Raw genomic sequence first — 21280 nt, 5'->3', positions numbered from 1 at the left:
TGGTCAGGGCACATGCCTGGGTTGCGGGCAAGATCTTCAGTAGGGGTGTGCAGGAGGCAGCCGACCAATGACCCTCTCATCATTGATGTTTCTATCTTTCTCTCTCCCTCTCCCTTTCTCTCTCTGAAATCAATAAAGATATTTTTTTAAAAAAAAAGATTAAAAAAAGAGATAGTGTCCTTTTCTTTATAATGATCTTATATTCTTCTCTTATACTTTTTAGAGATCATAAAAAGAGTTAAGATGAAAGTTTTTTAAAAAGAGATTATTATGGTAAGACCCCACTGTGCCCATGACCACCACCATGCTTAAAACATAGATGGCAATGAGTAAACTCCCATATGAGGCAACCAAGATTCATGAGAATGTTAACATGCCTCAGTTCTTCTGGATAAGGTTCACTGGGTCAAGATCTGTTGCTAATGGAGACTCTTACCCTTCTAGACCTGTACTGTCCAAAATGCAAACCAACAGCCACATGTGCTTAGTGGTCATTTGAAATGTGACCAGTCCAAATTGAGGTGTGCTATGAATTTAAATACACACCAGGTTTTGAAAACTTGGTATCAAGAAAATATTTCATTAATATTTTTAGATTAATATGCTGAAATAACAATATTGAGATATGTTGAGTTAAATCAAATATATTAATAAAATTAGTTTTACTTATTTTTCCTTGTTATTGTGTATATCAAGAATTTTTTAAATACAAATGTGGCTTGCATTTGTGGCTCACATTATACTTCTATTGGACAACATTGTCCTATAAAATCACCCTCTCCTTGGGAATGTTGGAAAACAATGCTAGGCTGAAGTAGAATTAAGGCAAACACCCTTCTTATAAGGTTCTTAGAGGCAATGACCAACTAAGTGTTTAGAGTAAGTGATAGTCACAATGCTACATGATGCTTCTAACTTTTGGGTCTCCTCTAAAGAAAGGTAGAGGAAGTTTCTAACAAATTCTTATCGAAGTGAACTTTGGAAAAGTATATTTTAATAAATTCCAAAATAGGAAGAGCTTAATAAAGATGAAATCTTAGAAACTAAGGAGAGTGCAATGGGTGACTCCTCTACATTCCTACAAATGTAAAAATGAGTTAAATGATTGTAAGAAAACAAGAATGATCACAAACACTCAGACCATGCTCACTATGTACTAGAAACCAACACTGTGCATATCAGCTCAGTCTTATATAGCTGACTTTGCAAGGACTTTATGTACCAGGTGACAACCTCAAATACGAGGACCATAGCCAGGGTGTTGATTGCTGCTATATTTATTATCACAGCCCTGCTGACTCTAATGGTTCAGAACCTAACAAGTCAACTATCCAGTGAGAAACATGAGGCTAAGTTCTAATTCACATACTATAAAATGTTTTCAAAAATTTGGGAGTTAAAATGGATGACTTATGCGTGCATATTATATCAAATTGCATATTATAAATGCTAAGTCTTTGGAAGGTATAAACTAACTCATAGAAAAATATTGACTCAAAAGAGTGAATCAGAAGTTGGCCTCCAATATGGACAATGGCAATAGATTGACAGGCTTTAAATATGCCACATAAAATTGTTTGACACAATTTCACCAGCTATGCAGGAGCTGGTGGAGCATGTAGATTGTGACTCAATTGCAACTTGGGCTATCATGTTAAAGTCAATTAAAAAGCAGCACAACTAATGCAGTTCATAAGTCCCAGAGATAACAGAGGGGTGAAATGACTCCTCCAGCCATGTTTGGTACCAGATGAATCTTCATTAGAGTGAAATGTGCTGTTTTGGTTTTAGCATTTCTGGAAAGATGGGGATAAATTGGAGACAAGCCAGAAAAGAGGGTCGACAAGACAAATTAACAAGACAAAAAACAGATCTCCCACCAAAGGTTAAAAGTTGAAGTTACTGGGACTTAATGACCGGAGCCTACCTGACTCAAGTGCAGGAGAGATTCTTCCGAGGAAATGTTGTTCCCCACCCTATCGGGCCTGTGAGCGTGCACTTGTGTACACACACACACACACACACACACACACACACAGCAAGGAAGAATGGACTTATACTAAAGAACAATCGAAATCAATTAAGCAACGTCTGGGCCATAAAGATGATTCAGCCTTTTAAAAGCCACTATTAAAAGTTCTATAATTTCTGTTCCTAGAGACGGGTAAAGATGGAATTGTTAAGGTATGCAAACAATTTTTTAGGGCAACACTGACAAATGTTCTTTTAAATACACTTATCTGTTACCACCCGTTTCCATTTTGCAGGAACAAGGATTTCACACGCCGATGTAAACAGAGAAGTGGAGAGCACAGGAAGAGGGAGGAATGAGACAGGGGCTTCACATTAATCAGGATGTGAGTACAGATACAATGACCGTCACAGACACACAACAAGAAAGACAAAAAGAAAACAGCCATCTGTCTTAGAAATGAACTCTCCTGGGTAGAGTGCTTGAATCGATGAATGCTCGGCACACTTTCCCGTTTATGAATTGCTGCACTCTTCCAGAATTAGAGAGAAAGAGCTTTCCTTCGCAAGCTCTTATTCTGCCTTTAAACATATTCTGAGACAACTGGCTCTAGTTACTTCTTTCCCATAGGTGGCCTCATCTGTGCCACATGAGTACCTTGGATGGCTGGACCACAGGTAGCTGGCCTGGCATGAAGACTGAGTGGAATAACTGGACACATAGTATTCTCTTTCTTGAGGAATCACATGTAAGTAAGAGAGGCCATATGAGCAGCAGCTGCCATGGAATCAGCAGTCAAATGTTAGAGAACAGCAGAGAACAGCTGCACTACATTAGCAGGGAAGCCTAGAGGACAATCCCTGATGGCTGTAGCTGAGAGGGTAAAGAAGGGACAGTCATAGGGCTACCTCAAATCCCGAGTGAACTCTTGGATCCCAACTGTTCCAGTCACAATGAGGCCCAACTGTTCGGCAGTTCCTATTTACTTCTGGCTAGAACATCTCTAATATCCTTTTGGGAAACCAATGCCCCACATTCAGTCATGTGTATTGGGTAGAGTTGACCCAATCTTCCATTTCCCAGAATATGCATGTGTATTGGGCCTGGATAATCAGAATATTCTGTTCCCTTGGCCATAGGACCTGGTGACACAACTCAAGGCAAGCCAATAAAAGTCAGCCCTTCGACTTCTGCATAATTGTTGGGGGAAAAGAGCTCTCTTTTGGGTTGCTAGGATGGCAGGATCTAAACCCAGAGCTATTGCTGCCAAGTCTTTAACATGGTGTCAGAAAAGCCTGCCTGAGAATGCAATCAATATAGAGGAAAACAGAGCCTAGACAAATAAATGGATATATAGATAATTGATTCCCTGGATTTTGCAATGCTGAAAGCTAGATACCAGTTGCAAGGCTTACCAGTAGCTTCAGCAAATAAATTCTCTTTTCTGTTTGAACCAGCTTGAGTTGGTTTCCAATGAGCATTATACTGCTCTTCATATCAGAGCTGATTATATTTTGCTGAAGCCAAAGCCCTCATTCCAAGACTCAGTTTTCCTTATTTCCACCTATTCCCTTGAATTACATTTTTATTTGGAAAACATGAAAATATCTCTTATCCTTACATGCACATGAGCACAACTAACACACTCCTTTGTATTGCTTGATAAGTGGTAGTGTGTTGAATTTTCTTAATTTGGTTTGCCAGGCACATGTAAAATTTAATAAATAAAAGTGTGGTCCACAATGGGCATCTGATGAGGAGACCTGAGTTTTAGTCCTAGGGTTGACATTAAATGACCTCATTCAAACTGTGTGACTTTGGGTAGGTCATTTATCTTCTCTGGGTTCTTATTTTCTCATTGGCAAAATGTGAGAATTAAGCTAAAGAATAGCAATAAGAGGTCTATGTATCTGTACAGTGATTTGATGATTTCTAAGATGATCCTTCATTAGATTACATTGTTCTATACATATTCTCTTTACAGTTCCTCTCAGCTATAAAATTCTATGACTGTCAATAGCTCATCAAATAATTTCCTTACCTAGAAATGTTAACTGCCAACTCTTTACTTTATCTGTAGTCTACCTGTCCATCCATCTGTCCATCCCTTCATTTATTTAACAAGCATTTACTGCATGTTACTACACATTAGGCCATGTGCTAAAAGATATGGTTCCCACATTCAAGAATATACCACTCTAATGGAAGATATAGACATTCTTACCATTGATTAAATAAGTCCATGAATACCTATATAATTAACAACCTTGACAAATGTTATAAAGGACAAGTGTAGATGACTTAATACCATATAATAGGGAGGTCTGACCTAGATGGGGGAGCTGGCAAGGAGAGGTCTCCCCTAGCGGAGCACCTTGCACCAAGAGCTGATAGATTAGTGGGAGTTGTGTGGACTAAGGGGCTGGTTTGGGCCCTCCAGACATGGAATTGCAGCAATGAATTGGATGGTACTTGTGGCTGCCTCATGATAATGTGCCAGAGGGCTTATCCATCAACTCTAACAAAGTTCTTGGTGAAGATAACCGTCATTATTCCCTGTGCCGACAAGAAGATATGCAGGAACACAAAACCCAAAAATCCTAAGTTAGATCTCAAAGAAAGTGCCTGCTGAACTTAGATTCTGCTATTTTTTATCTCGCCAAGTCTTCCTTCACAGCACCTCTTACTCACTTTAACTTACACCTTGAGGGAGCCACTTGACTTCCCTGGGTCTTAGTTTTTTCATTTATCAAACAGGAGATTTGGGATATATATATATATATGTGTGTGTGTGTGTGTGATTTTTATGGTCTCTCTCGTATTCGGCATGTGATGTTTCTAGGAATACACCTAAGTTAGTGGAGGGGGAGACGAGGCCATCAATCCATCAACACTTGTAGCTATATTTAAAAAACAAAAATCAACATGCATTCATAATACAAAAAAATGTTGTAGGAATTGTAGCTATTGAAATGGAGGGTGGATAGCGACAAAAATAGCTAATGCATCCAATGCAGGAAACCTACAGTGAAGCGTTTCCTTGGCAATTGAAGTACTTAAAGGCAAAGTAACTCATTTTAATCACAGACTTCTCATCCTCTCTGTTGGTTCTTCAATTGAAATTCAGTGTAAAGGGAGATATGGTTGATGAATCCATTTCACTAAAAAAACAAAGGTCATCCAAAAATATCAAGAAAAGGGCAATCCGGTTGATTCTAAACAAGCAGACACTCTAATGGGAGAGGCAAGCTCAGCCTCCATGTGCCCTTGAGTGCCCTGCACATGCCTGAGCATCACCCCCATCTTAAACTGGTTCCTGTGGACTCCTCCAGCTTTTAAATCACTTGGAGCAGGGGACACCAGAATTTCCAGGAACCTGATATCTGTCAGTCTGAATGCAAAGCCTTAGATTTCAAGCCAGTCAGCTCCTTCTAGAGAAGGGGAAAGGACAATAGCTGCTGTTTCTTAGCATGCATAATCAATGCTGCAAGAGTTGCTAGGCAACGGGCAGAAAGGCTGTCAAACATCCCTGGGTGCCTCCCATGGAAGAGCAGCCTGGCAGCCACTCCTGAGAGGTGCCAGGCTGTGCAGGCTCTGGGCGCTGTGTCCAGTTTGTTTCATTCCTTATAAACATCCCTTTCTTCTGATCAGGGCTGAGCCAATAGAATCTTCCTTTCAGGCTCATCAGATAGTCCTTGAACACGTTCCCAATTAGCCCACAGCCCTAAAAATGATTAGGTCAGCCTGGTGAAAGGCAGCTCCGGGAAAGGTCCATGTGTCATTTTGATCCAGTTCATCCCGGAGTCTGTGGGAGACAGGACTTGTTCCTTGTATGGCTGCAGCCTCTGGATCCCAGAAGTTAAAATGAGCATCCTCTCAGAAGCCTGTTGTCATTCTAGCAAACACAGGCAAACCCTCTGATTCCAACAAAATGCACATTCAAGGTCAGTGAGACAAGAATTCTTAGGTGTGCGACCTTGAAGTTGGAATGAATTTTCAAGCTGTAGGCAGTTTGTCCACTCTACTTGAGATAATAGTTTCATTTGAATTTCAAGAAGGGGACTAGCAAAGAGAAGGAGTCCGGATATGATACAAATGGGGCAAATCCATTTTTGTTTTGTTTTGTTTTGTTTTGTTTTGCTTAGCAGTGTTGATTAAAGAGCAAACATTTCTCATAGGTCACTAATTTGCAAACACTTATTTGGCAAAGCCAGGAAGTGCATGAGGTCTAGGTTCTGTGTTTGGGTCAGAGGTAGAATCAGGGCTGTGAACGGAATTTAAACAAGAGAGAAGCCTCGCTGGAAGTGTAGATGACTTAATACCATATAATAGGGAGGTCTGACCTAGATGGGGGAGCTGGCAAGGGGAAGTCTCCCCTGGAGGAGCACCTTGCACCAAGAGCTGATGGATTAGTGGGAGTTGTGTGGACTAAGGGGCTGGTTTGGGCCCTCCAGACATGGAATTGCAGCAATGGATTGGATGGTGATAAGAGATATGCCCAGGTGGAAGCACGCTGTGGGCAGGACAACTGGCTACATTGCTGTCACTGACTACCCCTTTGTCATTACTAGCCCCTAATGTCCTATCTTAGCATGTGTTTGGGAGAATATGTAACATATGAGTTGAGGGTGCCCTGGACTTAGCTATGCAACAACCTCTCCTTAAGGGCTTTTCAAGAAGTACAAAGAGGTAGGCATAGAATAAGGAATTATACTAAGATGAAAAGTTATACCAAGAAATGTCCATCCATCTCTACACCTGTCTGAGGTCTCTCAGCTACTCCTCCACCGTCACCTAGGATTTCCTAATCTCCCAGGATTTTCTCACATTTAAAATTTCTCACATGTCACCCCATGAAGTGAATTCAGTCTGAAAGCCTGATTTAGCTCCCCAGTGGCCCCCAAATAGCAGTGGGAAACATGGGCCAGAACATAAATCCATGGTCTTAGTCTCCTTAGTCTATAACATGTGGCTAGATTAGAATTAGATGTTCCCTAAACTTCTTTCAGTGCTAACATTTTATCAGCCTATGAATCTACAAAAATAGAGGCACCTTTTGGTCTTATTTATCCAAAGAGAGAAAAAATAAGATAGCAAAAGAATGAAGTAAAGACTGCAGATTTAACATTGCCAAATGTTCTGAACATTTTGTGCTTAAAAAATAACAAACTTTTTGAGTAAATGAAAGAAAAGGGGAAGCAATTGCAGCAGCAGGGAGTCAACACCCCAAAGTCACTGCAGGATTCTTACTTTGCACCTTAACCCGTGTGACCTCACCTTTCTCTCATATCTCCTGTCCTCTCTTTCCTCCTCTGTCTCACCCCACCTCCCGTTTGCCGATCTGAGTGAGATAATGCTTTTTCGATAGTTATTACATTTATCATCCCTAAAAAGGTCTGACCTTTATTCACCCCAAAGTGCAGGTTTTAGGAGCCTTTCCTGAGAGTCTAGGTCTAGGAGAACTGATGCCACTTGGGTTACTTAACTTTTGATGATGAAAAAAATAAACATGCAGTTTTCTTCCGGATGGACTTTAACAGATATTGTGTTTAGTCTGCAGGCTGGGCAAGTTCAAGAATAATTTTCTCTCTCCCCTCAATTACCCATTTTGTATATACTGAAGTGTTTTAACACTAAGTAAAACAGTAATGGAATATACATTTGATTTTAAAAACTTAAGTTGAGCTGCTGTAACTAGTAAACAAATGCCATTTATACAAATATTCTGTGTTTGGCAGAAACAAAGAAACAAAAAACCAATATTCAATCATCTTATATAAAGCCAAAGAGTTGCATTTTATTACATTGGCCATGTCCATAACACTTGCCACTTAATTCATTTTATCAATATTTGCCTCTTTTAGGTGTTTTACATGTTACTCAATACCTTGGTGAGTTTTATTTTTAATTTGATGATGCATAGGTAAAAGATCTAGAGTTTTTTATTATTTTTGTTAATTCTTGTGTCTTAGGGAGCTCAGCGGAAATTTTATCCCCTTCAATAATGTTTATCTTATTGGAGACCAGGTCTCCTTTTTGAGTTTCTGAGAAAATGGCTATGATAAAGGACTTTCAAGCTTCTTTATTTTAGTAAAACCTTGTATTTGCCAGGGTGGCAAAATCTATAAGGAATTCTATCCACCCCAGGATGAAATCACATCTGCACTATATAAAATCCTGGGGCTTTGGACACATTTGGGAGGGACAAGGTAAGATATAGCAGAAGATCTCAGTGGGACAGAGGCTGAGAGAGGGCGTGAACTCCACGGTCTCCTTTCTAGAACCTCGACGTGAGAACAGATGCGCCTGAGCTGGGCACAAGCACCGAGCAATCCAAGGAGACAGGCTGGGTCCCCAAGACTTAGCTGACTAAATTCCGTCTGACCGCGTCGACCTCCCTCCAGAATTTAGTCACAGCCTTCAGACTGGTAGGTTGTCCCCTAAAGAGAACCTTTGACGGTTGCATGTGCCCCAAATATCCTTCCCACCGTCCACTTAGTTAAAAGAGTGTGAACACATCTTTCATAGCAGACATCATTTGCGCCTGAATTGGCGACTAAAACAAAATAAAGTAACACTTCCACACATTCCTAAGACCGTGGATGACAAAACATTCTGGAGTGTTCTCTTACCTTCACTGCCACCAAGATCTTGTCCTGCTCAGGACAGAGGTTATAGCATTCAGCTAGAAAAACTTTTCCAAAGGCTCCTTCGCCTAGCTCCCTTTTCAGAACAATGTTGTGTCGCTTGATGTGCTGAACAACTGTAAAAGAAAGACAGAATGGAAATTGGAATCAAAGTGCACAGAGGGGAAGGCAGAGGGTGGGGAGTCAGGGACCTGAATCCTGAGCTCTTCTCTGCACCCAGCAAAGCAGAGGAGAAGCCCGGTGTCCACCCTTGAAGTCCACACGGCGGGGAGACGGTGCCATCGACTTGCTCTCCAGAGCTTATTTATTGCTTCTGATAGAACTAAAGTAGACTTAGCTGTTGGCTGCAGAGGTCATTAATGGACTTTACAGACTAGGAAAGGGGAGGAATGAGAAAGAAACAGACCTTCATGGCAGGCCTCTTACAAGCCAGATGCTGTGCATATATTTGTCAGTTGTGTGTCTGGTGGGGAAAAGTGGAGAGATAGCCAGGAATCCCTAATTCTTTGTTAAGCTGCCTCAGGCTCCTGAGGGAGAGAGGCTCAGAGGACACCGAGGGAAAATGCAAGACCTGCGCTGTGAATTAAAGCTTTGTCTTCATCCCAGTTTGGGCTTCCTGGTGTGTGGGCTAGCCCATGGTTGATCCCCAATAATTCCCTTTGTTCAGACCAGAAATGTCTAGACTGTGCTCAAGGCTGCCTTCCTTAGTCTCTTTCTAAGACATGCCATAGTCTTAGCTCTCCAAAGCCAAGAAGGGACAAGAATAAATGCCTCTGGGAAGGAGAGAATATTTCTCCCCTCAGTTTAGGGCAGAGCAGGCCCTTGTCACTCATCCATTTGCCTTTCTGGGGGAACAAGGCAGGAAGCAAAGGCCCTTTGAAGCCCTTTAGCTGCAGGTGGAAAGCAGAGCCAAGCAGTACTCAGGGCAGAGCCAGTGGAGGAGCCCGAAAGGGGATTGCAGAGGATGGAACAGCAGAGCGAGCTTGTGTCTCTTTACCAGCATATCAATATTAACTCCCTGAGCACAGGGTGACAGCCAGGTCATTGGCCACCATTCCTTTCTGAACTCCTCATGGCTGAATAGCAGTATTAAAACGCTTCCTCAGGGCTTGGAATGTGTGGCCAATAATGTTCTCTCATTTCTCTCTCACTACCCTGTGAAGCATTCTTCTCTGCATTTTACACATGGGGAAACTGAGTCTGCAGGAATATCAATGGCCCACAGTGTGGGAATGGAGGAGTTGGGATTTGAACCCTGGTCTGTCTTAATCCAGAGTCCATGGTTTTTCTTCTACACCACAAAGTTTCTATTCAACTGTAGATTGTGTTAAGCATGGCAAGAGAAATTAAAATATATAAGTAATGCAGTAAAAAGTAAAACTAGTACCCCAGCTTCCTCCCTGCTTAGCTCACCCTGCAAAGGCAGTTCAAATCCTCACTCTCTCAGAGAGTTTTCCAGGATGGCTCTGACCACCAGAGACCTCCTCCTCTGGACTCATGTTATATCATGGCTTGTGCTTAGTTAAATTCTGACTTATCCCCCAATTATTTCTCATCTGTAAACTCCCCAAGGCTAAGACAAGCCCCGTCTATCTGCTGTTACCGCCTGTGCTTAGCACAGAGAAAGGATTTGTTACTGTGGTTTAATTTGATAAACTTTCTTTAAAACTTTTTTCTTGACTGCAAACCACATTATAAAAACAAAAGAAAATGCAAAGCATATCTCTGCAGTTTAAATAATAATACAATGAATGCCCATACAACCAACTTTCCATTTAAGAAACAGAAAATCACTAGTGCTCAGAAGCACCACTGTGTTCCTTCTTGATTGTGTTCACTTCCCTACCCCCTCCCAGGGATAACTGCTATCTTAAATTTGTGGCAATCATGTCCTTTCTAGACTGGCTACTAATGATATATCCTTAACAAAACATTGCTTGGCTTTGCCTGGTTTTGAACCTACATACATGGAATCACACTGTATGTATTCTTCCCTATACTGTACCTTTCATTCAACAATGTCCTTGAGATTGAGTTTTATTGGGTTACAGTGTGTGAAGTAGTAATTCTTTTGCTTTTACTGCTTTAGAATATTCTGTGGAAGGGCTATACCACCACGTGCTCACCCATTCTATGTTGATGAAAATGCTATACAGTTTCTTTTTAGATACTAAATGATATAAAATGCAAGTGGTGATTAAGGTTTTACTTTAGTAGGATTTTCCCATTGCTTCATGTGGTTTGAAGCAATGATAGTTTCCACGGGCCTCTGGGAACCCAGGGTGATAAAAATCAAAGGTCTTTTATGAGCAACATTAATGAATATAAGAATGTATATTAATATCTCGTGCTCTGGTAGCAACGCCCGAATTGAAAAGGAGAGAAATGTGTTCATTAGTTAGAGCACCCATATAAAGAGACAAATGGAATTCTTGCAGAGAATTAGCTGCCCCATTTAAATCTAATATTTAACTCCGTGGTTGTCATGTGTTCACTGGGAATTAAATAGCCACTTGATTTACTTTACACTCTAACCAGATCAAGGCAAGTCTTTAACTTTTTTTGAAATTTGATTTAAATTTTCTTTTTTTTTTAATTTCCAAGGAGGAGAAAAAGTCAGTAAGAAATAGTTTATAAAGCTATATGGCTAAAGACAAAATTTCAGCATCTCCAAAACTAAAATTGATGCGACCAGTTTTCCCATGTTGACAGTAAAAGCAGTAAATGCACCTTTTCTTTAAGAAATGGCTAGTTTGTATCCATTTACTTTGTTGGCTTGGGAAATAATAGGTTAGATGAATGGTGGCCTTTTGCCAATGTTCCCCAAACAGAATTAATCTCTCTTTTATAAGACTGAAAGCCACTCAGGGACACAGGTAACAATTTTGTGCTTGTATTTGCATTCCTGACAGGGTGTCACAGTACTTTGCATACAGTTGGTGCCATAAAATATTTGTTGAAAAATGTGCTGAATTATAAAAGACCACAGGCAAACTCTGTTTAATCGTATGATTTCAGTCAGTGACAACCACCTTATTGAGTACGTAGGCAATCAAGCTGCCCAATTCCCTGAGGTGTCAGGAGTGGGAAGGACAACTAACCTGAGCTAAGAATTTCTTCTCATTTTCCAAAGAGCATCAGAACTTATCCTCACCTGCCCCATTTCCTGTGCCCTGCAGTCACCACCAGAAGTCCTCGGGACCCCCTTAGGGTGTCCTTTCCTTATCCAGCCTCTCATCCCAGCTTTGCTCATAAGTGCCCCAGGCTGAGTCAATGCTCACCCCTTAGCCCCCTCACAGACCTTTCCTTGGGGCCTTCTGGGATTGCTGCCTGTCATCCATGAGCTCTCCTTAAATTTCCCTTTAGTCCCTTGACTCAAATGAAGCCTGGTGATGCCCCCAGGACATCCATGCCTTTCCCTGCAGCCCTCCCAATGGAAGCCACCCGTAGGTAGGTCGGGCCCTCGTGCCTGATTTCTGGCTCTCTCTCCCTCCCGCTAGAGCCCAGCTATCATAAAGTGTCTTCCTTAGGGGGCCGCCAGCCTATGACACCTCTGCCCCTCACTGCTGTCATCCTGGATACGCCCCTCGCACACAGCTCCCTCTCCACCCTCCAGGGCCTTCATCTTCAGGGCCCGGGGCACAGAGGGGTTCAGTTGCTCGCCTAAGCTGAAGAATCACTGGGCTGCTACTTATTCTGAAATTAAAAGGCCGGGGTCTGAGGGAGGGGGGTTTGGTTGTATGCATGGCACTAAGATGACTTTTTCTAGGAGCAAAACTGTCTTAGTGAAGGAAGCAAAACATTGATTCTGACAAGCTCCTTATCTCATTGTGGACCAGCACCTTGAATATCACTGTCTTAAGGAGCCCTATGAACATTTGGATTCGTTTATACGAAATAGCCTGAGCGGAGTGAGTCTAAGGACCCATGATAAATAAGCTATCAGGTAAACATGTCAACTTTTTACACACTTCCTTTCCCCTGAGGTCCTGTTCTGAATCCTGTTCTGAACTTTGGAGTCTTGATTAAAATCACATCAAACCCAATATGAATAACTAATAAATAAATAAATGCCACAACTTTACCACAAATGGCTTTCTAGATTTAGAGGAAAGCTGAAAAAAAAAAAAAGAAAAGAAAAATTCATTAAAAAAAAGTTTTATAGATAAAGTTTTTCTTTTTCACCTTGCCAAAAGAAAAGGAGGCATTAATAAGAGGTGTGCATGGTGTAACACTGCCAAATTCGTGTGGTCTGTGGCCTGAACTATATACATCAATATAGTCAAAGGAAAGCATGTGATTAGATTATTGTGCAAATAAGTCTACTCTGCAGAATCAGGGAGAAGCTGATGGCCGGTAATAGTCATCGAGATGAGTGGCTGAGGACTGTCTGGCCATCTTTGTCATGAATGGAATTTTCCAGAGTGGAAACTTGGTGCCCTCAGTCATTTGCTCCGACTGGACCAGAGCTGAGTAGATTTCCGGTTCTGTATTAACATCACATTACAGCAGCTGAAAAATGCATTTTGTCACAAAGTAGCTTCAGTAGTTTAAGAGATGCTGCCAGTTTCAGAGGGTCTAAATCAAATTCCTGGTATTGATATCACCCAGAAGTAAATATTCTATATATACACACAGGCTATAGATAAAGTATTAATCCATGTCTATATCCATTACCATGAAACCTAAAAATAAATAATAAATAAATAATTAGATCTCCACCCACTCAGGGTTGAAATGGGAAGCGTGTCCCTCCAGTTTCCCCAGAAATGAGGTTTCATAGAAAACCTTGGCCCAGTCAACATAGCCTGCTCAGCACACAGACCTTGACTTGAGACATTTATTGAGTTTCTCATATATGCCAAGTACTAAGTGATCTGCAGCTCAAAGGAAAGATATTTTAAAGTTTTGAACAGGAAGGTAAAAAGTAATATAGACTCAGAGGATAATATCCCTTATTAGGAGCAATCTCTCTGCTTCTCTACAAACCTAAATGTAGGCCTGTTGCCTCAGTGGATCCATCTCAGAGGACTGGGTGCTGTGATTGGGAAGAGGATTTAAAGATCAGCGGGGCTGACTCCCTGTGTCTGACAGTCAACGAGTGAGACTTGGGGCCAGACAGTGACTTCCCCAGGGCCAGATAGCCAGAAAGCGGCTGTGCTAGGTAGGGCTCCGGTGTGCTGACTTTCAGAGAGCCACCCTTGGACTCTAACACAGGCCCAATCGAGACTGAAGGCAGTACGCATTTCCTGACATTAAAATGGTAACAGGTATTTCATTTAGTTAATTATCTTTTCTAGTGGAAATGCTTCAAACATTCACATTTATCACCTGAAATGGACCAAACATCTCACAATGAAGAATTTCATTAAAAAATGACCAATAAACATAAAATATGAGCGTGAACAGCAGGATATAAAAGTTAAATACCTTGAAAAGTGCTTGAGCTTGATCTGAACACAATTAATAAAAATTATTTACTATCAATCTTAATGTCTACTTCGTGGGTAGCATATTGAAACAAGTAAAATCATCTACCTTGTAAAAGTAAATTTACATAAAAAATGGAAACTATGTTTTTGAATTTCATCTATATTTTTATGAAGATACAAATTGGTACTAAAATGAAAATAAATGCAATTAAGACCACAGATATAAAATGCACCAAGATAAGACACGGCCAAATATTCATAAATAATATTAATGATGAAGTAGAACGTAATAATACTGAGCCATTCTTAAGCACTTTTCAGCAAAAAATCCCAATGTGCATTACCATCAATTAATTTTCATATCCTTTTGAATGAGGTCAATAGTCACATTTATTTTACAGATGACACCACAATTAACTGACTTTCTTGTGGTCACAGAGCGACCCACTTATCTTTTTCCAAGGGCTATTTCCAATAAAAGGAGAGGGAGAGAAGTGGGGGCCTAGCATGTGTTGACTGCTATTATGAACCAGCAAATGTGTTGAGAGTTTCCAGGGGCTATCAATCTTCATAGCGATCTGGGAAGGTATTCTTATCTCCCCTTTTAGATTAAAGTAGGAAGAAGAGCATCAGTTGAGCTAAATAACTCACCCAAGGCTGTACCATTGGCAATAGGCAGAGTTTGAATTCTTTCCAATACAACACTTGGCCTTCTTATAAAAAACAAAGTGAAAATGTATGAGCTCCACTTTGCCCACCCAGGGAACTGTGGGGCTACTTTTAGCAATTTAGTTCAACAAACTTTTATTAAGCACTTATTATTACCACGTGGGCATTTTTCTGGGGCCTAGAAAAAAGGGTTAGTAAAATAGACCTCAACTTATTGAAATTCTTCAAAAAAAAATCAAGAAACTCACAACCTACAGGGGCTGAAAATACATATACGTACATCTATCCTAGCTTACTTACACCTTTGCTCCCCTCAGAAAAGATTTTAGATACCTTGTGTGACGATGCAAGGAAAAACAAAATTTAAATAAGGACCCAAGTCAGGGACATGGAATGCAAGGCACAGACAAGGCGTCCAAGAGCAACGCAAGCACGCAAATTCTAGCGCCCTGCAGGGTTATTAAAATTAAGTCATAATTTGACCCTGAGCTTCCTGGCAGCAGAAGCCAAAAGAAAAAACTAATAATTTACAAAACTTTTACTACCCAAAGTAAAAGAACAGACATTCCTTGTGGTAAGATTCTTTATAGCATTTAGTTTTCCAAGGAATATTTTGAATGGATTTTACACAGGGGATCGATGTCCTCACAAAGGCCCTGGGGTATATAGTGAGTTTCCTAAGACTATTTCTCAAGGCAGAACTCAATAAGATATAAACACGTGACACAAAAGCCACCCCCAGCCAAAGCACTGCACAGCTCTTACCATCATAACAGCATAAAAATCAATGTCTGTGGGCATACTCAAGAATGCTTTGGGGATGGGGTTGAAGAATAGGTATAATTTCCCTATACCTCCTGCTGGGCCGAGACATATTAAGCAATCTAAAGTATGAATAAATAATAACATGAAGATGTAAAAATAGATGAGTGATTGAACAAGAGATAAGAATGGTGGGAAAGAGGCTATTTAATATTTAAGGTGGGGGGAGAGAAAGAGCAAGGAGGAGGATGATAGGTCCAGAGTGCACTTGAGAAATAGTGACTTATCTTGGTTTATTCCTGAAGAGAGAGCAGGTGACATGCTCTAAGAGTAGGACGAGGCTGGATCACTAGGTAGGAAGTTTGGGCGCTGATAAGTGTGGACTCTTGGACAGTGACGTCACTGCCCTTTGCCTTCATTTCCTCACCTTTAAATGAGTATTTTTTAACTAAATGGTATCTTGGGTCAGCTCCAGCACACACATTCCACAATCTGGGAGTCCACAACTTTATTCTGTATATGAGTCCTATATACAGCTATTACAAAATTTTGATCCTGGGAGGAAAGTAATAAGTACAAATCATTAGATTATTCTGGCGGGGTAAACTGGAGGCAGAAAAGCCAGGTAGGGTGTAGCTAGAGCTTGTTGGCACAGAGGCCTGTGCTAACTGAAGGTGGGCTCCACCCAGTTATCATTTATATTAATTCTCCAGCCCCTGGTCCTTGGAATGCACACAGCTCAGAGTGACTGCTCCCAGGGAAGCTGTGGACCTTTGGGCTAAGCCTGGAAATGGGTTCAGGGATAGACAAGACAGACTCTTGCAAGATGACTTTACACTCCTGGGAGGGCACCAGGTACCAGCCTGGATGCCCCATACAACATCCAATGGCAGCAAAGGACCCCTATCTCCTAAACCATATCTGATGCTCCCATGCTGAATGAAAGCAGGACAGCTGTGGGCATGCAGGGGTAATGCTTAGTTTAAGCTGATCATTACAGTAGATAATTGCAATGGAGTTATTTGAAGTTAAATTCCCAAAACTTCTTGTAGAAAACAGCCAAGGAGGAGGAAAGCCCCAGAAATCTTTCAAGCTGTTAGACTGAAGGGAACACCACACTTCAAAATACACATACGGCACAACCCTCGCTTTGACAGCCCCTAACAGCCAAAATTATATCTGTTCTGCATACTGGCATGTGGTAGAATTGGATTGATTTGCCCTGACAGCCCTCCCTGCTGGAACAATACTTGTCAGTCAGCCCTGGCAATGTTTGTATTTTCAAGAATAATTATGCAGAGTGATTGTACAAAATCCTGGCAGGTGGGCCAGACAGTCTTATCTGCCTACCTCTTTGACACTCTGTCCCTGAACCCTAAAGCTCTTCCTGCTCCCAAGGGTGGAAAGCATCCCTTTATCATCCTGCTTGCCCCCTCCCAAGCCATGTGCATAAACCTGATTTGAGGATTCTATGTTGGTATCAAATGTTCTGTCATTTGGGATCCTCCACTCCTGTGCCCCCTCATGGAAACTTTCCTTCGTTTAATCATTTCAACCAGAAGCTGCTACATTCTGCTAAGTGACTTCTTTAAGTTACTTGGCCATTACCAGTGTACCTCTATACGAATGCTCCCATTGAGAAAGAAATCTTGTTTTTGATGGAGATAATTTACAAACCACACCAGTGCACATTCAGGGGTTTCTCTGGCCTGTGTTTTCATTTTGAGTTTATCCTAACAGAAGTATACATGTAACATATAGATGTTATATACAGTACACACACACACGCACACACACATGCACGTGTGTGTGTGTGTGTGTGGCATAAATTCCTGTACACATATTCTAGTGAGGGAGCAGGAATTGGTAAGGGACATGCAGCTATAACAATAATGCCATCAGAATGTGATAAATGGTGATGAGAGAGGCAAGCAAAGAGCTATGTAATTGGGCCACTCAAAAGCACAAGAACAGGGGAATGCAGGGAAGTTCAAGGCTGGATGAAGGGAGTAGAATATTGCTATATTCTGTCCTCAGAAGTCAAATCACCCTTTCTCTGTAGCCACCAGGCTTATCCCTTTCATTCTCTATTTACACTCTCCATCTTCGATGAGCTGCAAAACCTTGGGTGTGAACTCATGCCAAGAAGCACAGTGTTGAAGGCAGTTTACAAGCTGGGAGTAGATTTATAACGTAAGAATCAAGGTGCTTGGGCTCCTTTCCTCTCCGTCTTTTGATAAGGACTAGTGGGTGTTTCTATCAGCTGGAGCACTTCTGAACTTTGCTGTCAATGCTACAAACTCAGCTTTTGGAGATCAGTTATAAAAATGTGCAACTAAGTCACATTGACCTACTCACACTGCTTTAGAAAGGAGAGAACTCTTCCCACCCCATCGGCTCTGGGGCCCTATTGGGGATTCTGCAAAGAGTCACACAAACCCAGCTTCCGGTGTGATTCTGGGTTTTGTAATAAAGTCCCTTGTAAAAATTGCCTTCTCCTGAGAGAGTTTCAATGTTACTAAGACAAAGGGAACTTATGGTGGTGATTAAAAATTATGTTCTTATATGTAAACATGAACCCTTTGCATCTGGGTTGAGTATGGTCTAAAGTATTACAAGGGTATCAAATATTCAGAGTAGATGATGTTAAGCAAATTCATTCAAGAACAAGTCAATGTTACATTTACAGGGTGCTGAAGTTGAGGAAGTAGTTGGTGGTAACAGTGTGTCCCTGGGGGTATGGATAAGAAATGCCCAGCCTTGCCTCATGGTCCTAGTGGGTAAACCCCCAAGGAGAACTGATTTCCTGGGGGGGGGGGGGGGGGGCTGAAGTCTACAGTGCGGCCAGAACTGAGAGAGAAGAGCCAATACTGGACTCAGGTCATCTCTCTGATCCTGGCTACTCCACCTAAAAATAATTGAGTTAAGCACAGTATTTGTAAAGAACAGGAAAATATTCTTACATTTTGTCCCTCCACCTTATGAATATGCACATAATTATAAAGAAATGAACAGGAGTGAGATTCTTACAAGCTCAGATGAAACCACCTAGCTATATAAGAACCAATGAAGGCCAAGGAGGAAAAAGTCCATTGAGGAAGGACAGTGAGAAATAAGGAGGAAAGTGTCTCATGGACAGGGCTCAGGATGGTACTGGTGAGCAGTGAGTGCAATGACTACAATCTGCAGGCAGGGATCAAGAGGCAGAAAGGAAGCCTCAGTCCCATCGTTATTAATAACCAACTACATCACTTAAAGCAATTCACTTAATGTAACTGCCCAACTTTGATTCCTATCCTCTAGCTGTAAAATGGGAATAAAAGTATCTGACCCTTGCACCCCAGCAAGAACAAAATAGTATTCTAAATAAAAAGCATGCTGACAAAATGTATTATAGATGTATGTGGTGTGACCACTGCCACTTAGTGATTTGCCACTCAAGAGTACACAGTGCCTTACAGATATATTTTATTGGTTCAATTTAATGTTAAATATTATAGACAACTACAATAACAATGGGCCTTCTGGTCTTGGAACACTTTAAGGCTCACAAAGCCTTCTCACATGTTATTTTATTTGAGTATTAAAACAGCTCTGTGAAATAGGCTGTGAAACCTTTCTGAGTTCTCTCTTACAGCCGAAGTAGCAGAGGCTCAGAGAGGCCAAGGGGATCATCCCAAGTTGCACAGCTGGTCAGTTATAGAGCCAGACCCTAAGCTTGGCCTCTTGATTACAAGTTCAATGTTCTTTATACTGAGTGGCATAGAAGGCTTCTGGAGACCAAGAATCAAGAAAGTAAAAAATTCATTCTGGAAACAAAACTTGTAGGTAAGAAACTAAGATCCATGCAAGAGGCTAATGCCAAAATAGTGCCAAGCATTGGCCTGCTAGAGGGATATGGACTCAAGAAAGGAGAAGTTAATGTGCATTGTAATTATAGGAAAGGCTTCACAGATTAAAAAAAGTCTGGATTGAAATGTGAAAAAATGGATTCATTTGAATAATTGGAGGTAAATGTGGGTTTTTAAATAATAATAAGAAGCAAAGGCATGAAGGCAGGGTAGTGAGGATAGGATCGCTCTGTTCTATCAGGGGTGTGATGAGAAGTGGTAGGTTGGAAAGTATAATAGGAGTTTCAATGGGTTAAATAGGACCAGATCACAGAGAGCCTGAAGGATAGAGGAGGGGTATAGGTTTGATCCTATAAGCAGATGGGAGCTATTCTAGGTTCCTGAATGAGGGTGGGGCATGATATAATTAGTATATTGTCTGGTAAGGATATGCACAGTGTATTAAATATGAACTGAAGCAAAGAGAGTAGCTAGGAGATTGTTGCATTAATAAAAGCATAGTCTTGAAGTCCTGGTTTAGAGTGGTGGTGATGAAAATAAAAGGAAAGCTATAACTTCTAATAGCTAAATTATTTGGTAATTGAAACAAAAGCATTATTCACTCAGCTATTGTACTCCACATGACTCACAGAAACATGAACGACTTTCTCAATCAAGTGTCCCCTTAACTGTGCTGCCAAATTAAGTGGTCCAGTTGCCAAAGCAAAGCGTTTATTAAAAATCACATGCATTTGTCACAAAGGTTCCATATCTCATCCCTTAGTCTTCTATTCTAGAAGACTTCTCAGAAGTGGAATGATTGTATCCACGCGCAAACATCATCGGGATCACCTCAGACCTTCTCAGTTCAGGTAACTATGGATTCCTGTCATGTGAATCCCCACATCTAATGTCAGAAGATGTTGTCATGCGGACCCATTGGACCCATATCTGATCCAAGGAGGCGGAGACGCAGGTGAAGATGGGGAGCTGAAGCAGGTGCAAAAATGCCCCAAGTGGGGAGCAGAGAAGGAGGACAAGAGGCAGAAGGACAAGGACAAGCATGGCACTGGTACTTGGATAACCTGGATCCTAATACCTCGATTGCTTGGGCCAGCTGGAGTCTTGGTGCTTCATCCTGCCTTCCTGGCACCTATTACCTGAAGCCCTACCCCCGCAATAGACATTAGGGGTTGAAACTGGTCCCCTTCCTTTGCTCACCAGGTGGGTTCGTAGACATGGTCAAATTTGAACATAAATACAGCCTTCATTTTCATAAGTGAATTGTAATAAAGACACACTTCCCCTTTAAATTTCAATAGCTCTGTTGTGCTTTCCATTCCCTCTTCATTGCAGTGTGTGGGCATTGCACACACTCATACCAGACACCTCACACTCTGCACCGACAGCTGCTTGCCAGTCAATGAAGTCACATTGTACTGTCATGGGGATGTGTGAAATCAGCCGCCTCACAGGAGGTGGGCAGAGGCATGCACGATGCAATCAGTGTAAGTGGGAATCTTCTCTCTCCTGCGTCTGGCTGTTTCGTTGGCTTATTAAGCAGAGGAGTGAACCAGCTTCATCGGTACAGAACTGTATTTGGAAAAACCCTTGTCTTTTTATTGTCATTATACGTGATAATAACTTCATGAGACTGTTACCTTGAGATTCATGCTGGATGGATGAAGCAAGCTCCTGGCTCTCAAAAAAATCCAATAGAATTGACCTCCTTTGCTCATGGATATGTCAACAGCAATTATACAACCAGTATTCCTTAGGCAAATGACCAGAGCCCCTCTGAGAGCTGCAGGCTACGAGGCTACGGACAGCTCAGTCACTGTCAGGATATCTTCAGCACCTCAAAACCTCTCTCTTAGAGCTGAAGCTTACAATGCCCCAGGCCAGGCAGCTGTCACCATGGCCAAGGAGCTGCCCAGCCCAGTTGTTCCTACTATGGCACACATTTAT

General features: G+C 41.5%; 1 protein-coding gene across 3 annotated transcripts in view; it reads right to left on the bottom strand.

Annotated features, from left to right (window-relative positions):
- The window catches only part of NTRK2 (neurotrophic receptor tyrosine kinase 2), a 283569-nt gene that overhangs the window by 61103 nt on the left and 201186 nt on the right, over positions 1–21280 (bottom strand). For all 3 annotated transcript variants that reach the window (XM_016223028.2, XM_087822730.1, XM_087822731.1), the window contains one exon: positions 8605–8735. In XM_016223028.2, coding sequence (XP_016078514.1) covers positions 8605–8735 — 131 coding nt within the window. The remainder of the gene's footprint in view (positions 1–8604; positions 8736–21280) is intronic.

Source organism: Miniopterus natalensis, chromosome 12 (genome assembly GCF_054644295.1).
Source record: "Miniopterus natalensis isolate mMinNat1 chromosome 12, mMinNat1.hap1, whole genome shotgun sequence".
Taxonomy (NCBI): Eukaryota; Metazoa; Chordata; class Mammalia; order Chiroptera; family Miniopteridae; genus Miniopterus; species Miniopterus natalensis.
This window is presented reverse-complemented; position numbering and strand designations above follow the sequence as displayed.